General features: G+C 46.0%; 1 protein-coding gene across 2 annotated transcripts in view; it reads right to left on the bottom strand.

The window, feature by feature from the left end:
• The window catches only part of cc2d1a (coiled-coil and C2 domain containing 1A), a 34,662-nt gene extending 8,306 nt beyond the window's left edge, over positions 1–26,356 (bottom strand). For both annotated transcript variants that reach the window (XM_045690803.1, XM_045690802.1), the window contains exons 1-20: positions 26,155–26,356; positions 25,622–25,711; positions 25,369–25,492; positions 25,054–25,160; positions 24,686–24,907; positions 24,083–24,401; positions 23,830–23,939; positions 17,837–17,909; positions 15,671–15,769; positions 15,356–15,483; positions 15,061–15,133; positions 14,079–14,206; positions 13,839–13,938; positions 13,367–13,539; positions 10,903–11,016; positions 10,344–10,402; positions 5,242–5,358; positions 4,476–4,549; positions 3,487–3,545; positions 3,105–3,256 (exon numbers count right to left, since the gene is read on the bottom strand). In XM_045690803.1, the coding sequence (XP_045546759.1) occupies positions 3,105–3,256; positions 3,487–3,545; positions 4,476–4,549; positions 5,242–5,358; positions 10,344–10,402; positions 10,903–11,016; positions 13,367–13,539; positions 13,839–13,938; positions 14,079–14,206; positions 15,061–15,133; positions 15,356–15,483; positions 15,671–15,769; positions 17,837–17,909; positions 23,830–23,939; positions 24,083–24,401; positions 24,686–24,907; positions 25,054–25,160; positions 25,369–25,492; positions 25,622–25,678 (2,288 nt within the window). In that variant the 5' untranslated portion in view covers positions 25,679–25,711; positions 26,155–26,356. The remainder of the gene's footprint in view (positions 1–3,104; positions 3,257–3,486; positions 3,546–4,475; positions 4,550–5,241; positions 5,359–10,343; positions 10,403–10,902; positions 11,017–13,366; positions 13,540–13,838; positions 13,939–14,078; positions 14,207–15,060; positions 15,134–15,355; positions 15,484–15,670; positions 15,770–17,836; positions 17,910–23,829; positions 23,940–24,082; positions 24,402–24,685; positions 24,908–25,053; positions 25,161–25,368; positions 25,493–25,621; positions 25,712–26,154) is intronic.
• Between the last annotated feature and the right edge of the window lie 4 nt (positions 26,357–26,360).

The following is a 26,360-nucleotide window of genomic DNA, read 5'->3' as shown; positions in this document are numbered from 1 at the left end:
AAGTCCCCAACTGGCAGCTTCATTAAATAGTACCCACAAAACACCAGTCTCAATATCAACAGTGTAGAGGTGATTCCGGAATAGTGGCCTTCTAGGCAGAGTTGCAAGGAAAAGGTATTTCTCAGACTGGCCAATAAAAATAAAATATTAAGATGGGCAAAAGAACACAGACACTGGACAGAGGAGTGGCCAGCACAGTCACCGGATCTCAACCCTATTGAGCTGTTGTGGGAGCAGCTTGACTGTATGATACGTAAGAAGTGCCCATCAAGCCAATCCAACTTGTGGGAGGTGCTTCAGGAAGCATGGGGTGAAATCGCTTCAGATTACCTCAACAAATTGACAACAAACTAGAATGCCAAAGGGCTGCAAGGCTGTAATTGCTGCAAATGGAGGATTCTTTGATGAAAGCAAAGTTTGAAGGACACAATTATTATTGTTTATGGCCAGTGACTGTTGGAATGTAGGAGACAGATACAGGGACAGACAGACAGAAGGGACCAGGTGGGATCCATAACCTCCTCACCAACAGGTATGGGACAGATACAGGGACAGACAGAAGGGACCAGGTGGGATCCATAACCCCTTCACCAACAGGTATGGGACAGATTCAGACAGACAGACAGACAGACAGACAGACAGATTCAGACAGCCAGACGAGACCAGGTGGGATCATAACCTCCTCACCAACAGGTATGAGACAGACAGACAGACAGACAGACAGACAGACAGACAGACAGGACCAGGTGGGATCATAACCTCCTCACCAACAGGTATGTGTGTTCCAGTGTCTGTAGTGTTAAACCACTAGACCAGACTCACCCACATGATGTTTCTGTGTTAATATTCTATGTTACAACAATCTGCATGTATTAACCAGGCCTGGTGTGTTTCTGTGTTAATATTCTATGTTACAACAATCTGCATGTATTAACCAGGTCTGGTGTGTTTCTGTGTTAATATTCTATGTTACTTCAATCTGTATGTATTAACCAGGTCTGGTGTATTTCTGTGTTAATATTCTATGTTACAACAATCTGCATGTATTAACCAGGTCTGGTGTGTTTCTGTGTTAATATTCTATGTTACTTCAATCTGTATGTATTAACCAGGTCTGGTGTATTTCTGTGTTAATATTCTATGTTACAACAATCTGTATGTATTAACCAGGTCTGGTGTATTTCTGTGTTAATATTCTATGTTACAACAATCTGCATGTATTAACCAGGTCTGGTGTATTTCTGTGTTAATATTCTATGTTACAACAATCTGCATGTATTAACCAGGTCTGGTGTGTTTCTGTGTTAATATTCTATGTTACTACAATCTGTATGTATTAACCAGGTCTGGTGTATTTCTGTGTTAATATTCTGTTACTACAATCTGCATGTATTAACCAGGTCTGGTGTATTTCTGTGTTAATATTCTATGTTACAACAATCTGCATGTATTAACCAGGTCTGGTGTATTTCTGTGTTAATATTCTATGTTACTACAATCTGTATGTATTAACCAAGTCTGGTGTATTTCTGTGTTAATATTCTGTTACTACAATCTGCATGTATTAACCAGGTCTGGTGTATTTCTGTGTTCATATTCTATGTTACTACAATCTGCATGTATTAACCAGGTCTGGTGTATTTCTGTGTTCATATTCTACGTTACTACAATCTGCATGTATTAACCAGGTCTGGTGTATTTCTGTGTTCATATTCTACGTTACTACAATCTGCATGTATTAACCAGGTCTGGTGTATTTCTGTGTTCATATTCTATGTTACTACAATCTGTATGTATTAACCAAGTCTGGTGTATTTCTGTGTTAATATTCTGTTACTACAATCTGCATGTATTAACCAGGTCTGGTGTATTTCTGTGTTCATATTCTATGTTACTACAATCTGCATGTATTAACCAGGTCTGGTGTATTTCTGTGTTCATATTCTACGTTACTACAATCTGCATGTATTAACCAGGTCTGGTGTATTTCTGTGTTCATATTCTACGTTACTACAATCTGCATGTATTAACCAGGTCTGGTGTATTTCTGTGTTCATATTCTATGTTACTACAATCTGTATGTATTAACCAGGTCTGGTGTATTTCTGTGTTAATATTCTATGTTACTACAATCTGCATGTATTAACCAGGTCTGGTGTATTTCTGTGTTAATATTCTATGTTACTACAATCTGTATGTATTAACCAGGTCTGGTGTATTTCTGTGTTCATATTCTATGTTACTACAATCTGCATGTATTAACCAGGTCTGGTGTGTTTCTGTGTTAATATTCTATGTTACTTCAATCTGTATGTATTAACCAGGTCTGGTGTATTTCTGTGTTAATATTCTATGTTACAACAATCTGCATGTATTAACCAGGTCTGGTGTATTTCTGTGTTAATATTCTATGTTACTACAATCTGCATGTATTAACCAGGTCTGGTGTATTTCTGTGTTCATATTCTATGTTACTACAATCTGTATGTATTAACCAGGTCTGGTGTATTTCTGTGTTAATATTCTATGTTACTACAATCTGCATGTATTAACCAGGTCTGGTGTATTTCTGTGTTAATATTCTATGTTACTACAATCTGCATGTATTAACCAGGTCTGGTGTATTTCTGTGTTCATATTCTATGTTACTACAATCTGCATGTATTAACCAGGTCTGGTGTATTTCTGTGTTCATATTCTATGTTACTACAATCTGTATGTATTAACCAGGTCTGGTGTATTTCTGTGTTAATATTCTATGTTACTACAATCTGCATGTATTAACCAGGTCTGGTGTATTTCTGTGTTAATATTCTATGTTACAAAAATCTGCATGTATTAACCAGGTCTGGTGTATTTCTGTGTTAATATTCTATGTTACTACAATGTGCATGTATTAACCAGGTCTGGTGTATTTCTGTGTTAATATTCTATGTTACTACAATCTGCATGTATTAACCAGGTCTGGTGTATTTCTGTGTTCATATTCTATGTTACTACAATCTGCATGTATTAACCAGGTCTGGTGTATTTCTGTGTTCATATTCTATGTTACAACAATCTGCATGTATTAACCAAGTCTGGTGTATTTCTGTGGATCTCACCCCTTGTGGATGACGTCAAACTTGATGCCTTTGGCCTGGATGACCCTCTTGAAGCCTCTGTGTTGACGGTTGATGTTCAGGTTAAACTGCTCTTTAAACTCTGGACTGTTGCTGTTCTTCACTGTACTGGTCTTATCCCTCTGGGCCTCCTCCTGCACACACACACACAAAGACAGAGAGAGAATATTTGAGTGGATCTAAGTGGAAATGAGTGCATGTGTGTGTGTATGTATATGTGCATGCCTGTGTGTGTGTGTGTATGCCTGTGTGTGTGTGTGTGTGTGTGTGTATGCCTGTGTGTGTGTGTGTGTATGCCTGTGTGTGTGTATGCCTGTGTATGCCTGTGTCTGTGCCTGTGTGTGTGTGAGAGAGTGAGTCTTACCGCACTAGGAAAAGGAAACTCAAAGCGCACACTGGTGTCCAGATCACTGGCAGAGACTCCTGAGAAGAGAGAGGGATGAGAAGAGAGGGGTGAGAATCAAATCAAAGTATATTTATTTATTTGTCACGTGCGCCGAATACAACAGGTGTAGACCTTAGTGAAATGCTTACTTACAGGCTCTGTAAGCGAGAGAGAGGTCAGGAGAGAGAGGTCAGGAGAGAGAGGGGTCAGGAAAGAGAGGGGTCAGGAAAGAGAGGGGTCAGGAGAGAGAGGGGTCAGGAGAGAGAGGGGTCAGGAGAGAGAGGGGTCAGGAGAGAGAGGTCAGGAGAGAGGGGTCAGGAGAGAGAGGGGTCAGGAGAGAGGGGTCAGGAGAGAGAGGGGTCAGGAGAGAGAGGGGTCAGGAGAAAGGAATGAGAAGAGAGGGGTCAGGAGAGAGGGGTCAGAAGAGAGGGGTCAGAAGAGAGGGGTCAGAGGAGAGGGGTCAGGAGAGAGGGGTCAGAGGAGAGGGGTCAGGAGAGAGGAATGAGAAGAGAGCGGTCAGGAGAGAGGGGTCAGAAGAGAGGGGTCAGAAGAGAGGGGTCAGGAGAGAGGAATGAGAAGAGAGTGGTCAGGAGAGAGGGGTCACGAGAGAGGGGTCACGAGAGAGGGGTCAGGAGAAAGGAATGAGGAGAGAGGGGTCAGGAGAAAGGAATGAGGAGAGAGGGGTCAGGAGAGAGGGGTCAGGAGAAAGGAATGAGGAGAGAGGGGTTAGGAGAGAGGGGTCAGAAGAGAGGGGTCAGAAGAAAGGAATGAGGAGAGAGGGGTCAGGAGAGAGGGGTCAGGAGAAAGGAATGAGAAGAGGGGTCAGGAGAGAGGGGTCAGGAGAAAGGAATGAGAAGAGGGGTCAGGAGGGAGGGGTCAGAATAGAGGGGTCAGGAGAGAGGGGTCAGGAGTGAGGGGTCAGGAGAGAGGGGTCAGGAGAGAGGCATATAAAGTTGAAAACAACACACCTGAGGGAGCAGGCAGATTGATGCCCTTCACGATGTACAGCGTCATCTCATTGGCTGTCAGGTCAGGATACATTCTACAACAGACAGAGAAGACTGATTACTTTCCTCCTGCTTTGTATATATGTGTGTATGTAAGAGATGTATTTTTATATGAAATGTTAATTGTATGGCATTGTGGTATTAATATGGTAGTAACAGTATAGTACTTGACAGTGTTGAAGGTCCTCAGTGTGGTATTAATATGGTAGTAACAGTATAGTACTTGACAGTGTTGAAGGTCCTCAGTGTGGTATTAATATGGTAGTAACAGTATAGTACTTGACAGTGTTGAAGGTCCTCAGTGTGGTATTAATATGGTAGTAACAGTATAGTACTTGACAGTGTTGAAGGTCCTCAGTGTGGTATTAATATGGTAGTAACAGTATAGTACTTGACAGTGTTGAAGGTCCTCAGTGTGGTATTAATATGGTAGTAACAGTATAGTACTTGACAGTGTTGAAGGTCCTCAGTGTGGTATTAATATGGTAGTAACAGTATAGTACTTGACAGTGTTGAAGGTCTTCAGTGTGGTATTAATATTGTAGTAACAGTATAGTACTTGACAGTGTTGAAGGTCCTCAGTGTGGTATTAATATGGTAGTAACAGTATAGTACTTGACAGTGTTGAAGGTCCTCAGTGTGGTATTAATATGGTAGTAACAGTATAGTACTTGACAGTGTTGAAGGTCTTCAGTGTGGTATTAATACGGTAGTAACAGTATAGTACTTGACAGTGTTGAAGGTCCTCTCCTCAGTGTGGTATTTGGGGACAGGTTGGCCCTTGGCATGGGCCATCTTCAGCACCTCAATGTTCTGCATACACTCCTCTGCCAGCTTCTCAAACCTGACAACAGCAACACACACACACACACACACACATTATACACACACACACACATTACACACACACGCCAAATGGGGGTAGATGTTGTCATTGGCGGGGTTGAATGTCTGTTTGACCAGCCACGTTGGCAGTTGGTCACACAGAGAATTTGGGAACTATTTTTTTTATCCAAAACCCACATGTAGAAGTTGGTGGAATTTACAAGGCTGCTGACATGTGACTTTGTCCTCGTGTTTCTTGGCCAGTTACATCGTTATGTTCACACGCTAGGTTGTTTTTCAATGTTGGTTTGAGTTTGCAGCAACTGTCCGCTGCTAGGAAGACGTCGCAGTCTGACAAGCAAGTGCCCCGGTAACCATGGTAATGGCCCGTCCCTTAAAGGGCCAGCTGACCATTTTTGTCTCGCCTAATGATTGTGCTTGATTGAGCATGGATCACTCCAAAAAACGTATTCATCAGCTTTCTTGTCACTTTCTTATCATTAAAACACTCAAATAGTTTAAATTGTTGTCCTAGATTTATTTGTGTTCTTCTACATTTCTACTTAGAAGCAGATCATGTACTCCTTGTAAAACACATCAGTGTAGAGCCCTGAACTACAATATTAAATAAGTCGTATGACTCAGCATTTTGTGGCAGGGCAGGTTCATTTGTAGAACGGTTTATCTGTTTTTACTATAGTATCTAAATTATTTATTTTAGCATACATTGGTTAAAAGACGCAGGTTACAAAAATGGAATTAAGCAATATACCGCATTACTTTTTACTAGTGATTAATTTCTTGTTTTAGAAACATTACAAAACATGCTCATCCGTTACTATCTTTGGGGTGTAATTATGGCACAAAAAATATTATGGCTGAGAAAAAAACTCTGAGTGGCTGGTGGAATAAAAAGTTACATTTCCCACCCTGATTCACACGGTACACACACACTGTGAAGATTCCATTTCCTTAAATTCAATGCATCTTCACTTATATTTGTTAAATGTGTTTACTTGTTAAATGTGTGTTACAGTAGTTGGGACCAAATTGTATCTTACTATTCAAACATTGCCATACAGTGAGGGAAAAAAAGTATTTGATCCCCTGCTGATTTTGTACGTTTGCACACTGACAAAGAAATGATCAGTCTATAATTTTAATAGTAGGTTTATTTGAACAGTGAGACACAGAATAACAAAAGAATCCAGAAAAACGCATGTCAAAAATGTTATAAAATGATTTACATTTTAATGAGGGAAATAAGTATTTGACCCCTCTGCAAAACATGACTTAGTACCTGGTGGCAAAACCCTTGTTGGCAATCACAGAGGTCAGAAATTTCTTGTAGTTGGCCACCAGGTTTGCACACATCTCAGGAGGGATTTTGTCCCACTCCTCTTTGCAGATCTTCTCCAAGTCATTAAGGTTTCGAGGCTGACGTTTGGCAACTCGAACCTTCAGCTCCCTCCACAGATTTTCTATGGGATTAAGGTCTGGAGACTGGCTAGGCCACTCCAGGACCTTAATGTGCTTCTTCTTGAGCCACTCCTTTGTTGCCTTGGCCGTGTGTTTTGGGTCATTGTCATGCTGGAATACCCATCCACGACCCATTTCCAATGCCCTGGCTGAGGGAAGGAGGTTCTCACCCAAGATTTGACGGTACATGGCCCCGTCAAATGATGTGGTGAAGTTGTTCTGTCCCCTTAGCAGAAAAACACCCTTAAAGCATAATGTTTCCACCTCCATGTTTGACGGTGGGGATGGTGCTCTTGGGGTCATAGGCAGCATTCCTCCTCCTCCAAACACGGCGAGTTGAGTTGATGCCAAAGAACTCAATTTTGGTCTCATCTGACCACAACACTTTCACCAGTTGTCCTCTGAATCATTCAGATGTTCATTGGCAAAGTTCAGAAGGGCATGTATATGTGCTTTCTTGAGCAGGGGGACCTTGCGGGTGCTGCAGGATTTCAGTCCTTCACGGCGTAGTGTGTTACCAATTGTTTTCATTGAGATCATTGACAAGATCCTCTCGTGTAGTTCTGGGCTGATTCCTCACCATTCTCATGATCATTGCAACTCCACGAGGTGAGATCTTGCATGGAGCCCCAGGCCGAGGGAGATTGACAGTTATTTTGTGCTTCTTCCATTTGCGAATAATCGCACCAACTGTTGTCACCTTCTCACCAAGCTGCTTGGCGATGGTCTTGTAGCTCATTCCAGCCTTGTGTAGGTCTACAATGTTGTTCCTGACATCCTTGGAGAGCTCTTTGGTCTTGGCCATGGTGGAGAGTTTGGAATCTGATTGATTGGTTGCTTCTGTGGACAGGTGTCTTTTATACAGGTAACAAGCTGAGATTAGGAGCACTCCCTTTAAGAGTATGCTCCTTATCTCAGCTCGTTACCTGTATAAAAGACACCTGGGAGCCAGAAATCTTTCTGATTGAGAGGGGGTCAAATACTTATTTCCCTCATTAAAATGCAAATCAATGTATAACATTTTTGACATGCGTTTTTCTGGATTTTTTTGTTGTTATTCTGTCTCTCACTGTTCAAATAACCTACCATTAAAATTATAGACTGATCATTTCTTTGTCAGTGGGCAAACGTACAAAATCAGCAGGGGATTTTTCCCACACTGTAGGTGTATGAGTATCATCAACTTCACACTCAACAGTTTCAAGTGTTTGTCGTGTCAATTTGAGTGTGTTCAGGTGTGTTGGCCATGCCTCCTAATTGACCACACCTACTAATTGACCACGCCTCCTAATTGGCCACACACCCGAAACGGCCACGCCTACGAAACGGCCACACCTGATCCTAATTATTGTGTCTCTCTTTAAAAGTATTTCTGAACAGTGTGGGAGGAGCGAGGTAGACCTCCTATACATACAGTGTGGGAGGAGCGAGGTAGACCTCCTATACATACTGTGTGGGAGGAACTAGGTAGACCTCCTATTCATACTGTGTGGGAGGAACGAGGTAGACCTCCTATACATACTGTGTGGGAGGAGGAGGTAGACCTCCTATACATACTGTGTGGGAGGAACGAGGTAGACCTCCTATACATACTGTGTGGGAGGAGCGAGGTAGACCTCCTATACATACAGTGTGGGAGGAGAGAGGTAGACCTCCTATACATACAGTGTGGGAGGAACGAGGTAGACCTCCTATACATACAGTGTGGGAGGAACGAGGTAGACCTCCTATACATACTGTGTGGGAGGAACGAGGTAGACCTCCTATTCATACTGTGTGGGAGGAACGAGGTAGACCTCCTATTCATACTGTGTGGGAGGAACGAGGTAGACCTCCTATTCATACTGTGTGGGAGGAACGAGGTAGACCTCCTATTCATACTGTGTGGGAGGAACGAGGTAGACCTCCTATTCATACTGTGTGGGAGGAACGAGGTAGACCTCCTATTCATACTGTGTGGGAGGAACAAGGTAGACCTCCTATTCATACTGTGTGGGAGGAACGAGGTAGACCTCCTATTCATACTGTGTGGGAGGAACGAGGTAGACCTCCTATTCATACTGTGTGGGAGGAACGAGGTAGACCTCCTATACATACTGTGTGGGAGGAACGAGGTAGACCTCCTATTCATACTGTGTGGGAGGAACGAGGTAGACCTCCTATACATACTGTGTGGGAGGAACGAGGTAGACCTCCTATTCATACTGTGTGGGAGGAACGAGGTAGACCTCCTATACATACTGTGTGGGAGGAACGAGGTAGACCTCCTATACATACTGTGTGGGAGGAACGAGGTAGACCTCCTATACATACTGTGTGGGAGGAACGAGGTAGACCTCCTATTCATACTGTGTGGGAGTAACGAGGTAGACCTCCTATTCATACTGTGTGGGAGGAACGAGGTAGACCTCCTATACATACTGTGTGGGAGGAACGAGGTAGACCTCCTATTCATACTGTGTGGGAGCAACGAGGTAGACCTCCTATACATACTGTGTGGGAGTAACGAGGTAGACCTCCTATTCATACTGTGTGGGAGGAACGAGGTAGACCTCCTATTCATACTGTGTGGGAGGAACGAGGTAGACCTCCTATACATACTGTGTGGGAGGAACGAGGTAGACCTCCTATACATACTGTGTGGGAGGAACGAGGTAGACCTCCTATACATACTGTGTGGGAGGAACGAGGTAGACCTCCTATACATACTGTGTGGGAGGAACGAGGTAGACCTCCTATACATACTGTGTGGGAGGAACGAGGTAGACCTCCTATACATACTGTGTGGGAGTAACGAGGTAGACCTCCTATTCATACTGTGTGGGAGGAACGAGGTAGACCTCCTATACATACTGTGTGGGAGGAACGAGGTAGACCTCCTATACATACTGTGTGGGAGGAACGAGGTAGACCTCCTATACATACTGTGTGGGAGGAACGAGGTAGACCTCCTATACATACTGTGTGGGAGGAACGAGGTAGACCTCCTATACATACTGTGTGGGAGGCACGAGGTAGACCTCCTATTCATACTGTGTGGGAGGAACGAGGTAGACCTCCTATACATACTGTGTGGGAGGAACGAGGTAGACCTCCTATTCATACTGTGTGGGAGGAACGAGGTAGACCTCCTATTCATACTGTGTGGGAGGAACGAGGTAGACCTCCTATTCATACTGTGTGGGAGGAACGAGGTAGACCTCCTATACATACTGTGTGGGAGGAACGAGGTAGACCTCCTATTCATACTGTGTGGGAGGAACGAGGTAGACCTCCTATTCATACTGTGTGGGAGCAACGAGGTAGACCTCCTATTCATACTGTGTGGTGTGCAGGTCCTGGTTGTTTTAAGGACCTTTCAACACGGTCTGTTTTTGAACCTCTTTTTAAACACATCTGTTTCATAATAAATATGTACTGAACTGACTTTTATCAGTCCGGTAATTCTTTGAACCTCTTGATGTGCTCGGTGTACTAACGTACGCTCGTGCACGCTCACGCTCACACTCAATTGTTGCCACTAACCTGGAGGTCTCGGCCACGCTTCCCATGTGAGTGAACTGCTGGGAGTAACCCAGACATTTCTGTAGAGAGAAACAGATCATGTGTTATTAATGTACTATCAAATGTTCTGAGTTTATTATAACGTGTTGTACTGACACATACACATACAAACATATATACACACACACATACACAGTACCAGTCAAAAGTTTGGACACACCTACTCATTCCAGGTTTTTTCTTTATTTTTACCATTTAGAATAATAGTGAAGACATCAAAACTATGAAATACAACATATTGAATCATGCAGTAACCAAAAAAGTGTTAAACAAATCAAAATATATTTTATATATGATGACAGCTTGGAATGAGTAGCTGTCCAAACTTTTGACTGGTACTGTACATGTATGTATGTATGTATGTATGTATGTATGTATGTATGTATGTATGTATGTATGTATGTATGTATGTATGTATGCATAAGGGTTCAATGAGGCATTTATTGTTGGTGAGGTGCTATATAAATATATTGTTTTAAATATATGCTGTTTAATAAGTTGTCATAAGAGTTGTAATAACCTGGTGCTGCTGTCGGAGGAGCTCCATGAGGCTGCTGTATTGCTCTGAGGAGCGAGGAGAGGAACGAGTCCGAGCCAGAGAGTAGTCCTCCTCACTGACTGGAGCACTGGGGACCTGTGGCAGGAAACGAAAAGGGGATACCTAGTCAGTTGTACAACGGAACGCTTTCAACCAAAAATGTGTCTTCCGTATTTAACCCCTCTGAGTCAGAGAGGAGATGGGGAGATGAGAGGGGAGAGGAGACAGGGGAGAGAGAGACGGATGGATAAATCAATGAGAGAGACAGGAAGAGAGGATGAGGAAGAGAGAGAGAGAGGAGGAGAGATGGAGGAAGATGAATGTGTGTGTGTGGCGGGGGGGGTAAGTGTGTGTGAAATGGTTAATATCAAGGGATGAATTTAACGCATAACAAATATGTAGACACACCGACACACACACCGACACACACACACCGACACAAAAAGAGAGTGAGAAAGAGAGAGGTGTGTAGTAGAGGAGAAGAAAATGAAGTGGAAATAGAGAGGTAAAGAGAGAGGTGTGAAAAGTCAACAGCAGGAGATTATATATAGATCTCACACACACACACACACACACACACACACACACACACACACACACACACACACACACACACACACACACACACACACACACACACACACACACACACACACACACAGGTGTCTTGGTCTCCCCCTGTCCTCTCCATCTGTTCCTGGCTCCTCTCCTGCAGTCTCAATGTTCCTCCTTTCCCTCCCTCCCTCCCTCCTTCCTTAACCTTGAAACACACAGTCCTCCTCGTGTTGCAAAATGAAAAACCTTCCCCAAAATTCTGGTTGAAGATTTCCTGCTTTATTATTTCCTGCAGATTCTTGGACTTCTGGAAAAGCTGTGAATTTGTGAAAAGTAACCCTCCACCAGCCCAAACACACACCTTGGTGATGTCTACAGGTAACCCTCCACCAGCCCAAACACACACCTTGGTGATGTCTACAGGTAACCCTCCACCAGCCCAAACACACACCTTGGTGATGTCTACAGGTAACCCTCCACCAGCCCAAACACACACCTTGGTGATGTCTACAGGTAACCCTCCACCAGCCCAAACACACACCTTGGTGATGTCTACAGGTAACCCTCCACCAGCCCAAACACACACCTTGGTGATGTCTACAGGTAACCCTCCACCAGCCCAAACACACACCTTGGTGATGTCTACAGGTAACCCTCCACCAGCCCAAACACACACCTTGGTGATGTCTACAGGTAACCCTCCACCAGCCCAAACACACACCTTGGTGATGTCTACAGGTAACCCTCCACCAGCCCAAACACACACCTTGGTGATGTCTACAGGTAACCCTCCACCAGCCCAAACACACACCTTGGTGATGTCTACAGGTAACCCTCCACCAGCCCAAACACACACCTTGGTGATGTCTACAGGTAACCCTCCACCAGCCCAAACACACACCTTGGTGATGTCTACAGGTAACCCTCCACCAGCCCAAACACACACCTTGGTGATGTCTACAGGTAACCCTCCACCAGCCCAAACACACACCTTGGTGATGTCTACAGGTAACCCTCCACCAGCCCAAACACACACCTTGGTGATGTCTACAGGTAACCCTCCACCAGCCCAAACACACACCTTGGTGATGTCTACAGGTAACCCTCCACCAGCCCAAACACACACCTTGGTGATGTCTACAGGTAACCCTCCACCAGCCCAAACACACACCTTGGTGATGTCTACAGGTAACCCTCCACCAGCCCAAACACACACCGTGGTGATGTCTACAGGTAACCCTCCACCAGCCCAAACACACACCTTGGTGATGTCTACAGGTAACCCTCCACCAGCCCAAACACACACCTTGGTGATGTCTACAGGTAACCCTCCACCAGCCCAAACACACACCTTGGTGATGTCTACAGGTAACCCTCCACCAGCCCAAACACACACCTTGGTGATGTCTACAGGTAACCCTCCACCAGCCCAAACACACACCTTGGTGATGTCTACAGGTAACCCTCCACCAGCCCAAACACACACCTTGGTGATGTCTACAGGTAACCCTCCACCAGCCCAAACACACACCTTGGTGATGTCTACAGGTAACCCTCCACCAGCCCAAACACACACCTTGGTGATGTCTACAGGTAACCCTCCACCAGCCCAAACACACACCTTGGTGATGTCTACAGGTAACCCTCCACCAGCCCAAACACACACCTTGGTGATGTCTACAGGTAACCCTCCACCAGCCCAAACACACACCTTGGTGATGTCTACAGGTAACCCTCCACCAGCCCAAACACACACCTTGGTGATGTCTACAGGTAACCCTCCATCAGCCCAAACACACACCTTGGTGATGTCTACAGGTAACCCTCCACCAGCCCAAACACACACCTTGGTGATGTCTACAGGTAACCCTCCACCAGCCCAAACACACACCTTGGTGATGTCTACAGGCAGACCTCCCTTGGTGGCGCTGATCATCTGGTCCAGTCCTTTAGCGTGTCGGAGATGGACCGCCGCTCCCTGCATGTCCTTCATCTGTTTGGAACGCAGCGCCGCCCGGACGAACGCCTGCCGTCGCAGCAACAGGAAGTCCAACTGCTGCTGGGCTGCACCACAGGAAGGGACGTCACAGGGGGGAGGGAGGGAGGGAGTCAGGATGGGGATGTATGTGTGAGTGTGGGGGAGGGGGAGAGGGAAATGTGTGTGTGTGTGTGTGTGTGTGTGTGTGTGTGTGTGTGTGTGTGTGTGTGTGTGTGTGTAGGGAGACATCAGAGTGGCTAATGAAGAGGTGTCAATGGGAGAATGAATTTGTTCATGTCAAGGGATGAATTTAACACGTCTATGAATATGTGCATACACACGTACCGACACACTGACATACAAACTGACACCAACATACACACACCTTTAAGCCCCAGTCTGGAGCCCTGTGTTGTGTTGCCTCCAGAACCTGGTGTGGGAGGGGTTGGGGATTTGCCTTTCTGGACTGGAGCTCCCACTGCAGGCTGGGGGGGTTAAGTGAACAGAAGTTAAATATTGTAAACATGACCATAGTATCCATATTTCCCCACTTTCCAGAACAATCTTGAGCGTCAAGAAATGTCATGACATTACGTGTGTCAGGGTCATAGGTCATGGTGGTTACCTTGGCCAATGTCCCTGTTCCGTCCTCGTCCTCTGCGTCTGCGTCCTGATTGGCTAGTTTCATGGCCGTCTCCAGGACGCCCATGAAGTTCTGCTGGCTGCTCTCTGAGCCCTGCAGCGGAGGACAGCCTGGGCCACAACAACACAGTACATAGTAAACACAAAGAACAAAAACACGCTACGGCGTACACGCTAAAAACACGCTACGGCGTACACGCTAAAAACACGCTACGGCGTACACGCTAAAAACACGCTACGGCGTACACGCTAAAAGCACGCTACGGGGTACACGCTAACAAGACCCTACGGCGTACATGCTAAAAACACGCTACGGCGTACACGCTAAAAACACGCTACGGCGTACACGCTAAAAACACGCTACGGCGTACACGCTAAAAACACGCTACGGCGTACACGCTAAAAGCACGCTACGGGGTACACGCTAACAAGACCCTACGGCGTACATGCTAAAAACATGCTACGGGGTACACGCTAAAAACACGCTACGGCGTACACGCTAAAAACACTCTACGGCGTACATGCTAAAAACACGCTACAGAATACACGCTAAAAACATGCTACGGCATACATGCTACGACGTACACGCTAAGAACACGCTACGGCGTACACGCAAAACCACGCTACGGGGTACATGCAAAAAACATGCTACGGAGTACATGCAAAAAACATGCTAAGGCGTACACGCTAAAAACACGCTAATAAAACATGATGCTAGCAAGGGCCAGCCTGAGAGTAACAAAGTATATAAATTAAAAACTCTCATACAATGAATCCATCATATAAACAAACACGGTACAGACTGAACACACACTGCACTCAAACACCTATTATAGAGGTCATGTGTGGCTCAGTGGGTAGAGCACGGCACCTGCAACGCCTGGGTTGGATTCCCACGGGGAATAAGAGCATCTGCTTAATGACAGAAATGTACATGATAAAAGCTGCAGCTAAATGCAGGTTACCTGGTGGTACAGGAAGATCAGCCAGGTTGACTGGTCGTCCAGCCTTATGAGACTTGATGGCATCCTGGTATTGCTGTTACACACACACACACACACACACACACACACACACACACACACACACACACTAGTACGATATATCCGAGCAGGTATACATTACAGTGTGTGTGTGAGACGTTTCTGCTGTCAAAAGCATGGAACTTTTGGAGTTCTTTCTCATTCTTTGATGTGTGTGTGTGTGTGTGTGTGTGTGTGTGTGTGTGTGCGTGAACCACCAGTCATTTCTTTGATGTACCTTGACGATGCGCTGGTGCATGCGTGCCTTGCGGTCGTCTCCTTTGCTCCTGGCCCCCTCTGCTGCAGCTTTGTATCTGTCCATCCTCTGTTGTAACGCTTCCCCTACACTGCCTGGGGCTGGGAGGGCTGTCACACACACACACACACACACACACGTCTCCACTGAGCGACCTGGCACAAAATGGCTGCCGTGCATCAACCCGATGGGTGCTACACATTGGTGATGGAGGAGGTGATTTCCCCTTTGGAAAGGCCCTTTATACATCCAATCCATCATTATTATTATTAATATTATTAATATGACGTGTGTTACCGGAGTCGGCCACCGGGGGAGCTGCAGGGGGAGCAGCAGGGGAGGGTCTGGAGGAAGACTGGGGAGGAGGAGGAGCTGAACGCTCTACCACTGCATCTCCTGAGGAGAGAGAGAGAGAGAGGGATGAGAAGAGGAGTTAGGCCGTATGGGGGGGTTGAGATCAGATGTTTAGGGGTCAGGGTGGAATGTACAAAGCGTCTCAGAGTAGGAGTCCTGATCTAGGATCAGGTTCCCCATGTCATCTTTTTCATTGTGATCTAAAAAGGGAAAACTGATCCCAGATCAGCAGCACTCTCTTAGAGACTGAGACACTATGAATACAGACCCTGGTCTTCTAGTCTCTAGCAGGTCTTTAGGGATGAGACCCTGGTCTTCTAGTCTCTAGCAGGTCTTTAGGGATGAGACCCTGGTCTTCTAGTCTCTAGCAGGTCTTTAGGGATGAGACCCTGGTCTTCTAGTCTCTAGCAGGTCTTTAGGGATGAGACCCTGGTCTTCTAGTCTCTAGCAGGTCTTTAGGGATGAGACCCTGGTCTTCTAGTCTGTAGTAGGTCTTTAGGGATGAGACCCTGGTCTTCTAGTCTCTAGCAGGTCTTTAGGGATGAGACCCTGGTCTTCTAGTCTCTAGCAGGTCTTTAGGGATGAGACCCTGGTCTTCTAGTCTCTAGCAGGTCTTTAGGGATGAGACCCTGGTCTTCTAGTCTCTAGCAGGTCTTTAGGGATGAGACCCTGGTCTTCTAGTCTCTAGCAGGTCTTTAGGGATGAGACCCTGGTCTTCTAGTCTCTAGCAGGTCTTTAGGGATGAGACCCTGGTCTTCTAGTCTCTAGCAGGTCTTTAGGGATGAGACCCTGGTCTTCTAGTCTCTAGCAGGTCTTTAGGGATGAGACCCTGGTCTTCTAGTCTCTAGCAGGTCTTTAGGGATGAGACCCTGGTCTTCTAGTCTCTAGTAGGTCTTTAGGGATGAGACCCTGGTCTTCTAGTCTCTAGCAGGTCTTTAGGGATGAGACCCTGGTCTTCTAGTCTCTAGTAGGTCTTTAGGGATGAGACCCTGGTCTTCTAGTCTCTAGCAGGTCTTTAGGGATGGGACCCTGGTCTTCTAGTCTCTAGTAGGTCTTTAGGGATGAGACCCTGGTCTTCTAGTCTCTAGCAGGTCTTTAGGGATGAGACCCTGGTCTTCTAGTCTCTAGCATGTCTTTAGGGATGAGACCCTGGTCTTCTAGTCTCTAGCAGGTCTTTAGGGATGAGACCCTGGTCTTCTAGTCTCTAGCAGGTCTTTAGGGATGAGACCCTGGTCTTCTAGTCTCTAGCAGGTCTTTAGGGATGAGACCCTGGTCTTCTAGTCTCTAGCAGGTCTTTAGGGATGAGACCCTGGTCTTCTAGTCTCTAGCAGGTCTTTAGGGATGAGACCCTGGTCTTCTAGTCTCTAGCAGGTCTTTAGGGATGAGACCCTGGTCTTCTAGTCTCTAGCAGGTCTTTAGGGATGAGACCCTGGTCTTCTAGTCTCTAGCAGGTCTTTAGGGATGAGACCCTGGTCTTCTAGTCTCTAGCAGGTCTTTAGGGATGAGACCCTGGTCTTCTAGCCTCTAGCAGGTCTTTAGGGATGAGACCCTGGTCTTCTAGTCTCTAGCAGGTCTTTAGGGATGAGTTCCAAATGGAACCCTATAGGCCCTGGTCAAAAGTAGTGCACTATATAGGGAGTCGGGTAACATTGAGACTCATATCTCCCTCACTAGCTTTAAGCACCAGCTGTCATCTGTAATCTGTAAATAGCCCATCCAACTACCTCATCACTATTTGTTACTTATTTTATTTATTTTACTCCTTTGCACACCAGTATCGCTACTCATCTTCTGCACATCTATCCCCAGTGTTTAATTTGACATACTGTAATAATTTCGACACTATGGCCTATTTATTGCCTCACCCCTCTTATCCTACCTCATTTGCACACACTGTATATAGACTTTCTCTATTGTATTATTGACTGTATGTTTTGTTTATTCCATGTGTAACTCAGTGTTGTTGTTTGTGTCGCACTGCTTTGCTTTATCTTGGCCAGGTCGCAGTTGTAAATCAGAACTTGTTCTCAACTGGCCTACCTGGTTAAATAAAGGTGAAATAAAAAAATAAAATTGATTTAGGACTCAGGTGTAGTAAGCCAAGCGCACCTGGAGGGGGAGGTAGAGAGCTGAGGTCCACTGGTTCTCCTCTGTCCAACGCCTCTACTACTGGGTCTAGTTTCTGTACAAGGAGAGGAGAGGAGGTGAAGAGGGAGAGGAGAAGGGAGGAGGGTGGGTAAATAAAGGGGGAGGAGGTGAAGGGGTGGTGGAGAGGGAGAGGAGGTGAAGAGGGAGAGGTGGTGAAGAGGGAGAGGTGGTGAAGGGGTGTCGTCAGGTGGGTGTGTTCCTGTACATTGCCGACATGCCAGATCTCACAATGGCTGGATAGGTCACAGGAGGTTGGTGGCACCTTAATTGGGGAGGATGGGCTCGTGGTAATGGCTGGAGCTGAACTAGTGGAATGGTATCAAATACATCAGACACATGGTTTATAGGTGTTCCATGCCATTCCATGAGATCCGTTCCGGTCATTATTATGAGCCGTCCTCCCCTCACCAGCCTCCACTGGGATAGGTGTTGAACATATCAGCTAACCACATCATGTGATACAGCAACTTGATGTCAGAATGAGCAGTTGATGACGTGGCACGCAGCTATTGGTTGATGCAATGCAACAGCCGGCATCTAGTCATTCATTCCTAAAGACAATAATGGACTTTTTACTCCATACATTTTCCCTGACTCCTAAAAGTACTTGTTACACTTTGAATGCTTAGCAGGACAGGAAAATGGTCCAATTCACACACTTATCAAGAGAACATCTCATCCCTACAGCCTCTGATCTGGCGGACTCACTAAACACACATGCTTTGTTCTCTGATCTGGCGGACTCCACTAAACACACATGCTTTGTTCTCTGATCTGGCGGACTCACTAAAACACACATGCTTTGTTCTCTGATCTGGCGGACTCACTAAACACACATGCTTTGTTCTCTGATCTGGCGGACTCACTAAACACACATGCTTTGTTCTCTGATCTGGCGGACTCACTAAACACACATGCTTTGTTCTCTGATCTGGCGGACTCACTAAACACACATGCTTTGTTCTCTGATCTGGCGGACTCACTAAACACACATGCTTTGTTCTCTGATCTGGCGGACTCACTAAACACACATGCTTTGTTCTCTGATCTGGCGGACTCACTAAACACACATGCTTTGTTCTCTGATCTGGCGGACTCACTAAACACACATGCTTTGTTCTCTGATCTGGCGGACTCACTAAACACACATGCTTTGTTCTCTGATCTGGCGGACTCACTAAACACACATGCTTTGTTCTCTGATCTGGCGGACTCACTAAACACACATGCATCTTTTGTAAATTATGTCAGAGTGTGCCCCTGGCCATCTGTACATTTAAAAAATATGACTAAATATAAGGAATTTTAAATGATTTATATGTTTACTTTTGATAGTACTCAAGTAGTATTTTGCCGAGTGACTTGAGTTATTTTCAATGAAGGTATCTTTACTTTTACTCAAGTATGACATTTGGGTACTTTTTCCACAACTGCCATTACTGTACATCAATTCCACCTGGAAAGGTGTGCATGTCGCTTCTCATTTAACTTCTGGAAGTTTTGCCATACAGGACTTCACTGCTGTCTCGTCTTTCTCTGCCATTTTTGACACTGTTAACGATGTGGAGAGTAGACTTCAAAATAATTGATTCCTCGACTCCTTGCGTGGCGACTCCCGGTGTCAACTTCCATTTCTGAGTGTCACGATTCGATTTCGCTAGGAATCAACTGCTAAGATTCAGTATTTTTAGACAGGAGGAGAATGATTAGTTGCCGTACACAAACACTCAAATCTTTCATAGCGAGCTAGCAAGGGATGGAGAGAGAGAGGGACGGGGCACAGTATAGGCAGGTCAGCCACCAGGCTGACAGAACCGTGCACTAGGTCTATCTATCAGTATAGGCAGGTCAGCCACCAGGCAGACAGAACCGTGCACTAGGCCTATCTATCAGTATAGGCAGGTCAGCCACCAGGCAGACAGTCAGAACCGTGCACTAGGCCCATCTATCAGTATAGGCAGGTCAGCCACCAGGCAGGCAGTCAGAACCGTGCACTAGGCCTATCTATCAGTATAGGCAGGTCAGCCACCAGGCAGGCAGTCAGAACCGTGCACTAGGTCTATCAGTATAGGCAGGTCAGCCACCAGGCAGACAGTCAGAACCGTGCACTAGGCCTATCTATCAGTATAGGCAGGTCAGCCACCAGGCAGGCAGTCAGAACCGTGCACTAGGCCTATCTATCAGTATAGGCAGGTCAGCCACCAGGCAGACAGTCAGAACCGTGCACTAGGCCTATCTATCAGTATAGGCAGGTCAGCCACCAGGCAGACAGTCAGAACCGTGCACTAGGCCCATCTATCAGTATAGGCAGGTCAGCCACCAGGCAGGCAGTCAGAACCGTGCACTAGGCCTATCTATCAGTATAGGCAGGTCAGCCACCAGGCAGACAGTCAGAACCGTGCACTAGGCCTATCTATCAGTATAGGCAGGTCAGCCACCAGGCAGGCAGTCAGAACCGTGCACTAGGCCTATCTATCAGTATAGGCAGGTCAGCCACCAGGCAGGCAGTCAGAACCGTGCACTAGGTCTATCAGTATAGGCAGGTCAGCCACCAGGCAGGCAGTCAGAACCGTGCACTAGGCCTATCTATCAGTATAGGCAGGTCAGCCACCAGGCAGGCAGTCAGAACCGTGCACTAGGCCTATCTATCAGTATAGGCAGGTCAGCCACCAGACAGACAGTCAGAACCGTGCACTAGGTCTATCAGTATAGCCAGGTCAGCCACCAGTCAGGCAGTCAGAACCGTGCACTAGGTCTATCTATCGGCAATCAAAAGCTGTATCTCGCAACTTCTTGGATTGCAATGTCTCACAACTTCAGTAATGCAAGGCTCTAGACTAGGATATTGACATGAGCAAGATGCAACACTTGGCTCTCACACAGTATCTGCGCATGTGCACTGGTTCGCTTCACAGCGTGGTAGACAGGGCACCAAAATAGCGGAGAAGTTGAACCTCGCACTTCAACGGCCTTAGTTGTTGCGGAAATTGACCCACTATACCGTTTACTCTCTGCATCTACTTCATATCGCTGAGCAACCTTTAAAATGACACTACTTTCCCCAAGCCTTTATAGCCTATCGTCTTGTTAGGATATAAATAATATATATTTTGAGATAACTGCACTTAGACTTTAATTATGTGCGAAAAATGTTTAGCAATTTTTCTTAACGTTAAGGATCCCAATTTGAAGCGACCTCCATGGAGGTCCTTTAACCCCTAGTGGAGGTCCTTTAACCCCTAGTGGAGGTCCATGGAGGTCCTTTAACCCCTAGTGGAGGTCCTTTAACCCCTAGTGGAGGTCCTTTAACCCCTAGTGGAGGTCCTTTAACCCCTAGTGGAGGTCCTTTAACCCCTAGTGGAGGTCCTTTAACCCCTAGTGGAGGTCCATGGAGGTCCTTTAACCCCTAGTGGAGGTCCTTTAACCCCTAGTGGAGGTCCTTTAACCCCTAGTGGAGGTCCTTTAACCCCTTGTGGAGATCCATTAACCCCTAGTGGAGGTCCATGGAGGTCCTTTAACCCCTAGTGGAGGTCCTTTAACCCCTAGTGGAGGTCCTTTAACCCCTAGTGGAGGTCCTTTAACCCCTAGTGGAGGTCCTTTAACCCCTAGTGGAGGTCCATGGAGGTCCTTTAACCCCTAGTGGAGGTCCTTTAACCCCTAGTGGAGGTCCATGGAGGTCCTTTAACCCCTAGTGGAGGTCCTTTACCCCCTAGTGGAGGTCCTTTAACCCCTAGTGGAGGTCCTTTAACCCCTAGTGGAGGTCCATGGAGGTCCTTTAACCCCTAGTGGAGGTCCTTTAACCCCTAGTGGAGGTCCTTTAACCCCTAGTGGAGGTCCATGGAGGTCCTTTAACCCCTAGTGGAGGTCCTTTAACCCCTAGTGGAGGTCCTTTAACCCCTAGTGGAGGTCCTTTAACCCCTAGTGGAGGTCCATGGAGGTCCTTTACCCCCTACGGGAGGTCCTTTAACCCCTAGTGGAGGTCCATGGAGGTCCTTTAACCCCTAGTGGAGGTCCTTTAACCCCTAGTGGAGGTCCTTTAACCCCTAGTGGAGGTCCATGGAGGTCCTTTAACCCCTAGTGGAGGTCCTTTAAATAACCCCTAGTGGAGGTCCTTTAACCCCTAGTGGAGGTCCTTTAACCCCTAGTGGAGGTCCTTTAACTCCTAGTGGAGGTCCATGGAGGTCCTTTAACCCCTAGTGGAGGTCCTTTAACCCCTAGTGAAGGTCCTTTAACCCCTAGTGAAGGTCCTTTAACCCCTAGTGGAGGTCCTTTAACCCCTAGTGGAGGTCCATGGAGGTCCTTTAACCCCTAGTGGAGGTCCTTTAACCCCTAGTGGAGGTCCTTTAACCCCTAGTGGAGGTCCTTTAACCCATAGTGGAGGTCCATGGAGGTCCTTTAACCCCTAGTGGAGGTCCTTTAACCCCTAGCGGAGGTCCTTTAACCCCTAGCGGAGGTCCTTTAACCCCTAGTGGAGAACCATGGAGGTCCTTTAACCCCTAGTGGAGGTCCATGGAGGTCCTTTAACCTGTTAAGGCTAGGTGGCAGTATTGACACGGCCGGATAAAAAAACGTACCCGATTTAATCTGGTTACTACTCCTGCCCAGTAACTAGAATATGCATATAATTATTGGCTTTGGATAGAAAACACCCTAAAGTTTCTAAAACTGTTTGAATGGTGTCTGTGAGTATAACAGAACTCATGTGGCAGGCCAAAACCTGAGAAGATTCCATGCAGGAAGTGGCCTGTCTGACAAGTTGTTGTTCATCTTGGCTCTTTTTATTGAAGACTGAGGATCTTTGCTATAACGTGACACTTCCTACGGCTCCCATAGGCTCTCAGAGCCCGGGAAAAAGCGGAATGATATCGAGGCAGCCTCTGGCTGAAACACATTATCGCGTTTGGCAAGTGGCCGATCAGAGTACTATGGGCTTAGGCGCGTGCCCGAGTCGACCCCATGCTTTATTTTCTTTCGTCTGTTTACCTAAACGCAGATTCCCGGTCGGAATATTATCGCTTTTTTACGAGAAAAATGGCATAAAAATTGATTTTAAACAGCGGTTGACATGCTTCGAAGTACTGTAATGGAATATTTAGGATTTTTTTGTGACGAAATGCGCCATGCTCGTCACCCTTATTTACCCTTTCGGATAGTGTCTTGAACGCACGAACAAAACGCCGCTATTTAGATATAACAATGGATTATTTGGGACCAAACCAACATTTGTTATTGAAGTAGAAGTCCTGGGAGTGCATTCTGACGAAGAACAGCAAAGGTAATAACATTTTTCTTATAGTAAATCTGACTTTGGTGAGTGCTAAACTTGCTGGGTGTCTAAATAGCTAGACCTGTGATGCCGGGCTATCTACTGAGAATATTGCAAAATGTGCTTTCACCGAAAAGCTATTTTAAAATCGGACATATCGAGTGCATAGAGGAGTTCTGTATCTATAATTCTTAAAATAATTGTTATGTTTTTTGTGAACGTTTATCGTGAGTAATTTAGTAAATTCACCGGCAGTGTTCGGTGGGAATGCTAGTCACATGCTAGTCACATGCTAATGTAAAAAGCTGTTTTTTGATATAAATATGAACTTGATTGAACAAAACATGCATGTATTGTATAACATAATGTCCTAGGGTTGTCATCTGATGAAGATCATCAAAGGTTAGTGCTGCATTTAGCTGTGGTTTGGGTTTATGTGACATTATATGCTAGCTTGAAAAATGGGTGTCTGATTATTTCTGGCCTTTTTGAAATCGGACAGTGTGGTTAGATTAACGAGAGTCTTGTCTTTAAAATGGTGTAAAATAGTCATATGTCTGAAAAATTGAAGTTTTTGCATTTTTGAGGTATTTGAATAACGCGCCACGGGATTACACTGGCTGTTGAGTAGGTGGGACGCAAGCGTCCCACCTAGCCCATAGAGGTTAAGCCCTAGTGTGTGGGGTACCTTGGCGATGTGGTAGTGTTGTCTGGCCAGCTCTGACTCTCCTCCCTGCTTGGCGTGGAGGGCTGCCAGCTTATACTCCCTCTGTCTGTTTAGAACACACTGCTTCAACTCTACAGAGAGAGAGGGGAGGAGGGAGAGAGAGAGAGAATGATATAACAACCAGAATGTTCCAGTGCTTAGGGGACGGCGGTGACATTTACAGGTTGGTGTCTCTTCAAGCTGGCATCTGTCTTCAAAAATGTGTGTGATCTACCTGAGTGCCGTGCGTCTGGTTGAATAGGGGTGAGTGGGGAGATAGCAGGCGTATCCGGGGTAACAGCAGTGTGTTTCTGAGGGGGGACCAGGAGGCGGGGCTTAGGAGGCGGAGCAACAGGCGGAGCCTCCCTCAGAGGCTTCTGATTGGTGAACGGGGAGGGCGTCAGCACTGGGGTTGGCGGCCCCCGCTCTTTGATTGGTTCAGGCTGCTGCACGGGGGCTGGGGCAGGCTTTCCACCTGTAGCGACAGGAGGCGGGATTTCCTCTTCGTTGATGGGTTTTCCTTTCTTGGCTGACGTCATCATGGACTGCAACGTCTAGGGGGAGACGACAAGCAAACAAACATACAATTCAGCTGACTGGAAAAGTAGACCTTCACATGTCCAATCACAGGTTTACATATGGCTAGATGAATCTGGGATAATTCATGTTCCTGGAGCCGTATGTATCAAGCGTCTCATGGGATTGCTGATCTAGGATCAGGTCCATCCTGTCCAGTAATCTTGTTCGTTATAATCTTAAGGGAAAAACTGGTCATAGATCAGTACTGCTACTCGGAGACACATCATCATATACAACCAGCCCATAGTCTCTGGCTCACCTTCAATCCGCGGTCGTATCTGCGAGCCTTGCTGGTCTCCCCCTCTGCATTAGCATTGGAGATGGCTGTCTGGTACATGTCAATGCGTTCAGCCAGGCAGGCCTCCAGCCCGGTTGTACCACTAGGAGTGCTGGGGGTGGAGCGGGGGGTGGAGTTAGAGCTGGGAGGTTTCTGAACCTCTTCAACATCATCATCGTCCTCCAAAACCTCATTCAGCTCAGCCTGGGGATGGATAAAGACACATAAACACACACACATAAACACACACAATTTAGGAAAAGTGTTGCCATTGGGAATGAAACAACAACAGATAGGAGGAAGATAAAGGACAAGAGAAGTGTGAAGAGGAGTGTAAACATGGTGGATACCAGGAGATCATCATCATCCTCCAGATCATCATCCCCAACATCATCATAATCAAGGTCCTTCATACACAGAGCCGCCATACGCTCGATGTCAGCCATGGGAACTGGAGCTGTGGAGAGAGGCAGGCACACACACACACACACACACACACACACACACACACACACACACACACACACACACACACACACACACACACACACACACACACACACACACACACACACACCGGTTCTAGTGGTAGGGTCTGTGGAAGTTATTTCATACAAGATTGGGAGAAGATAATGGGTGAGGATGATGATTAGGATGATCCTCACCTTTTCCTCTCTTGCCCTGGGACCCGCCCCCGCCCATCAGAGCCAGTAGCTCCGCCTCCAGCTCTTTTTCATTTCCTCCTCCATCCATCCCTCCATCCGGAGACAGATCCAGGAGCAGCCCCATCTTAGAGAGACAAAGAGAGGGAGAAAGAAAGAGAATTGAAAACACAAATGACTAGTGTTATCAATGACAACTTGACTTACAGTTATCAATGATAATTCATTATCAAATCAATGATCAAAATGACGTTACCTGTTTGGCTCGCGCTGCCCCCTGTCCCCTGGGCGGGGGGTTCCGACTGTGACTCATGGAGAGAACCTTGTCAACTGACCTGTGTCACAACTACAACAACACAGTAGAACCAAAGAGACATATTGTAACATCTGGCAAATAGTTCCAGTAGTTAGCTATATTCAGCTTTTATCGTACACGTATTGACAGACAAAAATGGACAGCTAGCTACAGGACTTTGTTAAATTTACACTGCATTTAGCTAGTTGGATATATTTCATTGATATCATGGCTGGTAATAACACATTCGTTGACGGCTCACGTTTTGTGTGAGTCTCTGACAACGCTTAGCAACAAATTAGTACAGTGACGTTAGCAGTTAGCTAGCTATCAACAGCAAATTCATAGCATCACCCATGGCAAAAATGTTGTTTATCCTTATTCGATGATGAGCAGCTCTGACTTGCAGTAGTTAGCTTGTTAACTAGCTAAAGTTAGCTTGCTAGAAGCTGTCATGTCATTTGTAAACATTGCCACTAAAAGCTTTGTTTTACCTTGTCATACGTTATCCACGGACCATATGTTGAGCGCTTTCTTAGTTCATACGACGACTGATCATTTCGAAAGCATATGAGAGAACGCTAGTCACGTATAAATTACTGTTAGTTAGAGAGCTATTTAAACACGAAAAGGTGTATACATTGGCTACTTCCTACTTCCTGCATTGGGTAACCATTGGCAACGCGACTACCTTGCTTTA

The sequence above is a fragment of the Salmo salar genome, chromosome ssa12 (genome assembly GCF_905237065.1).
Source record: "Salmo salar chromosome ssa12, Ssal_v3.1, whole genome shotgun sequence".
Taxonomy (NCBI): Eukaryota; Metazoa; Chordata; class Actinopteri; order Salmoniformes; family Salmonidae; genus Salmo; species Salmo salar.
The sequence above is the reverse complement of the archived record's forward strand: the minus strand, read 5'-3'. Positions and strand labels throughout refer to the sequence as shown.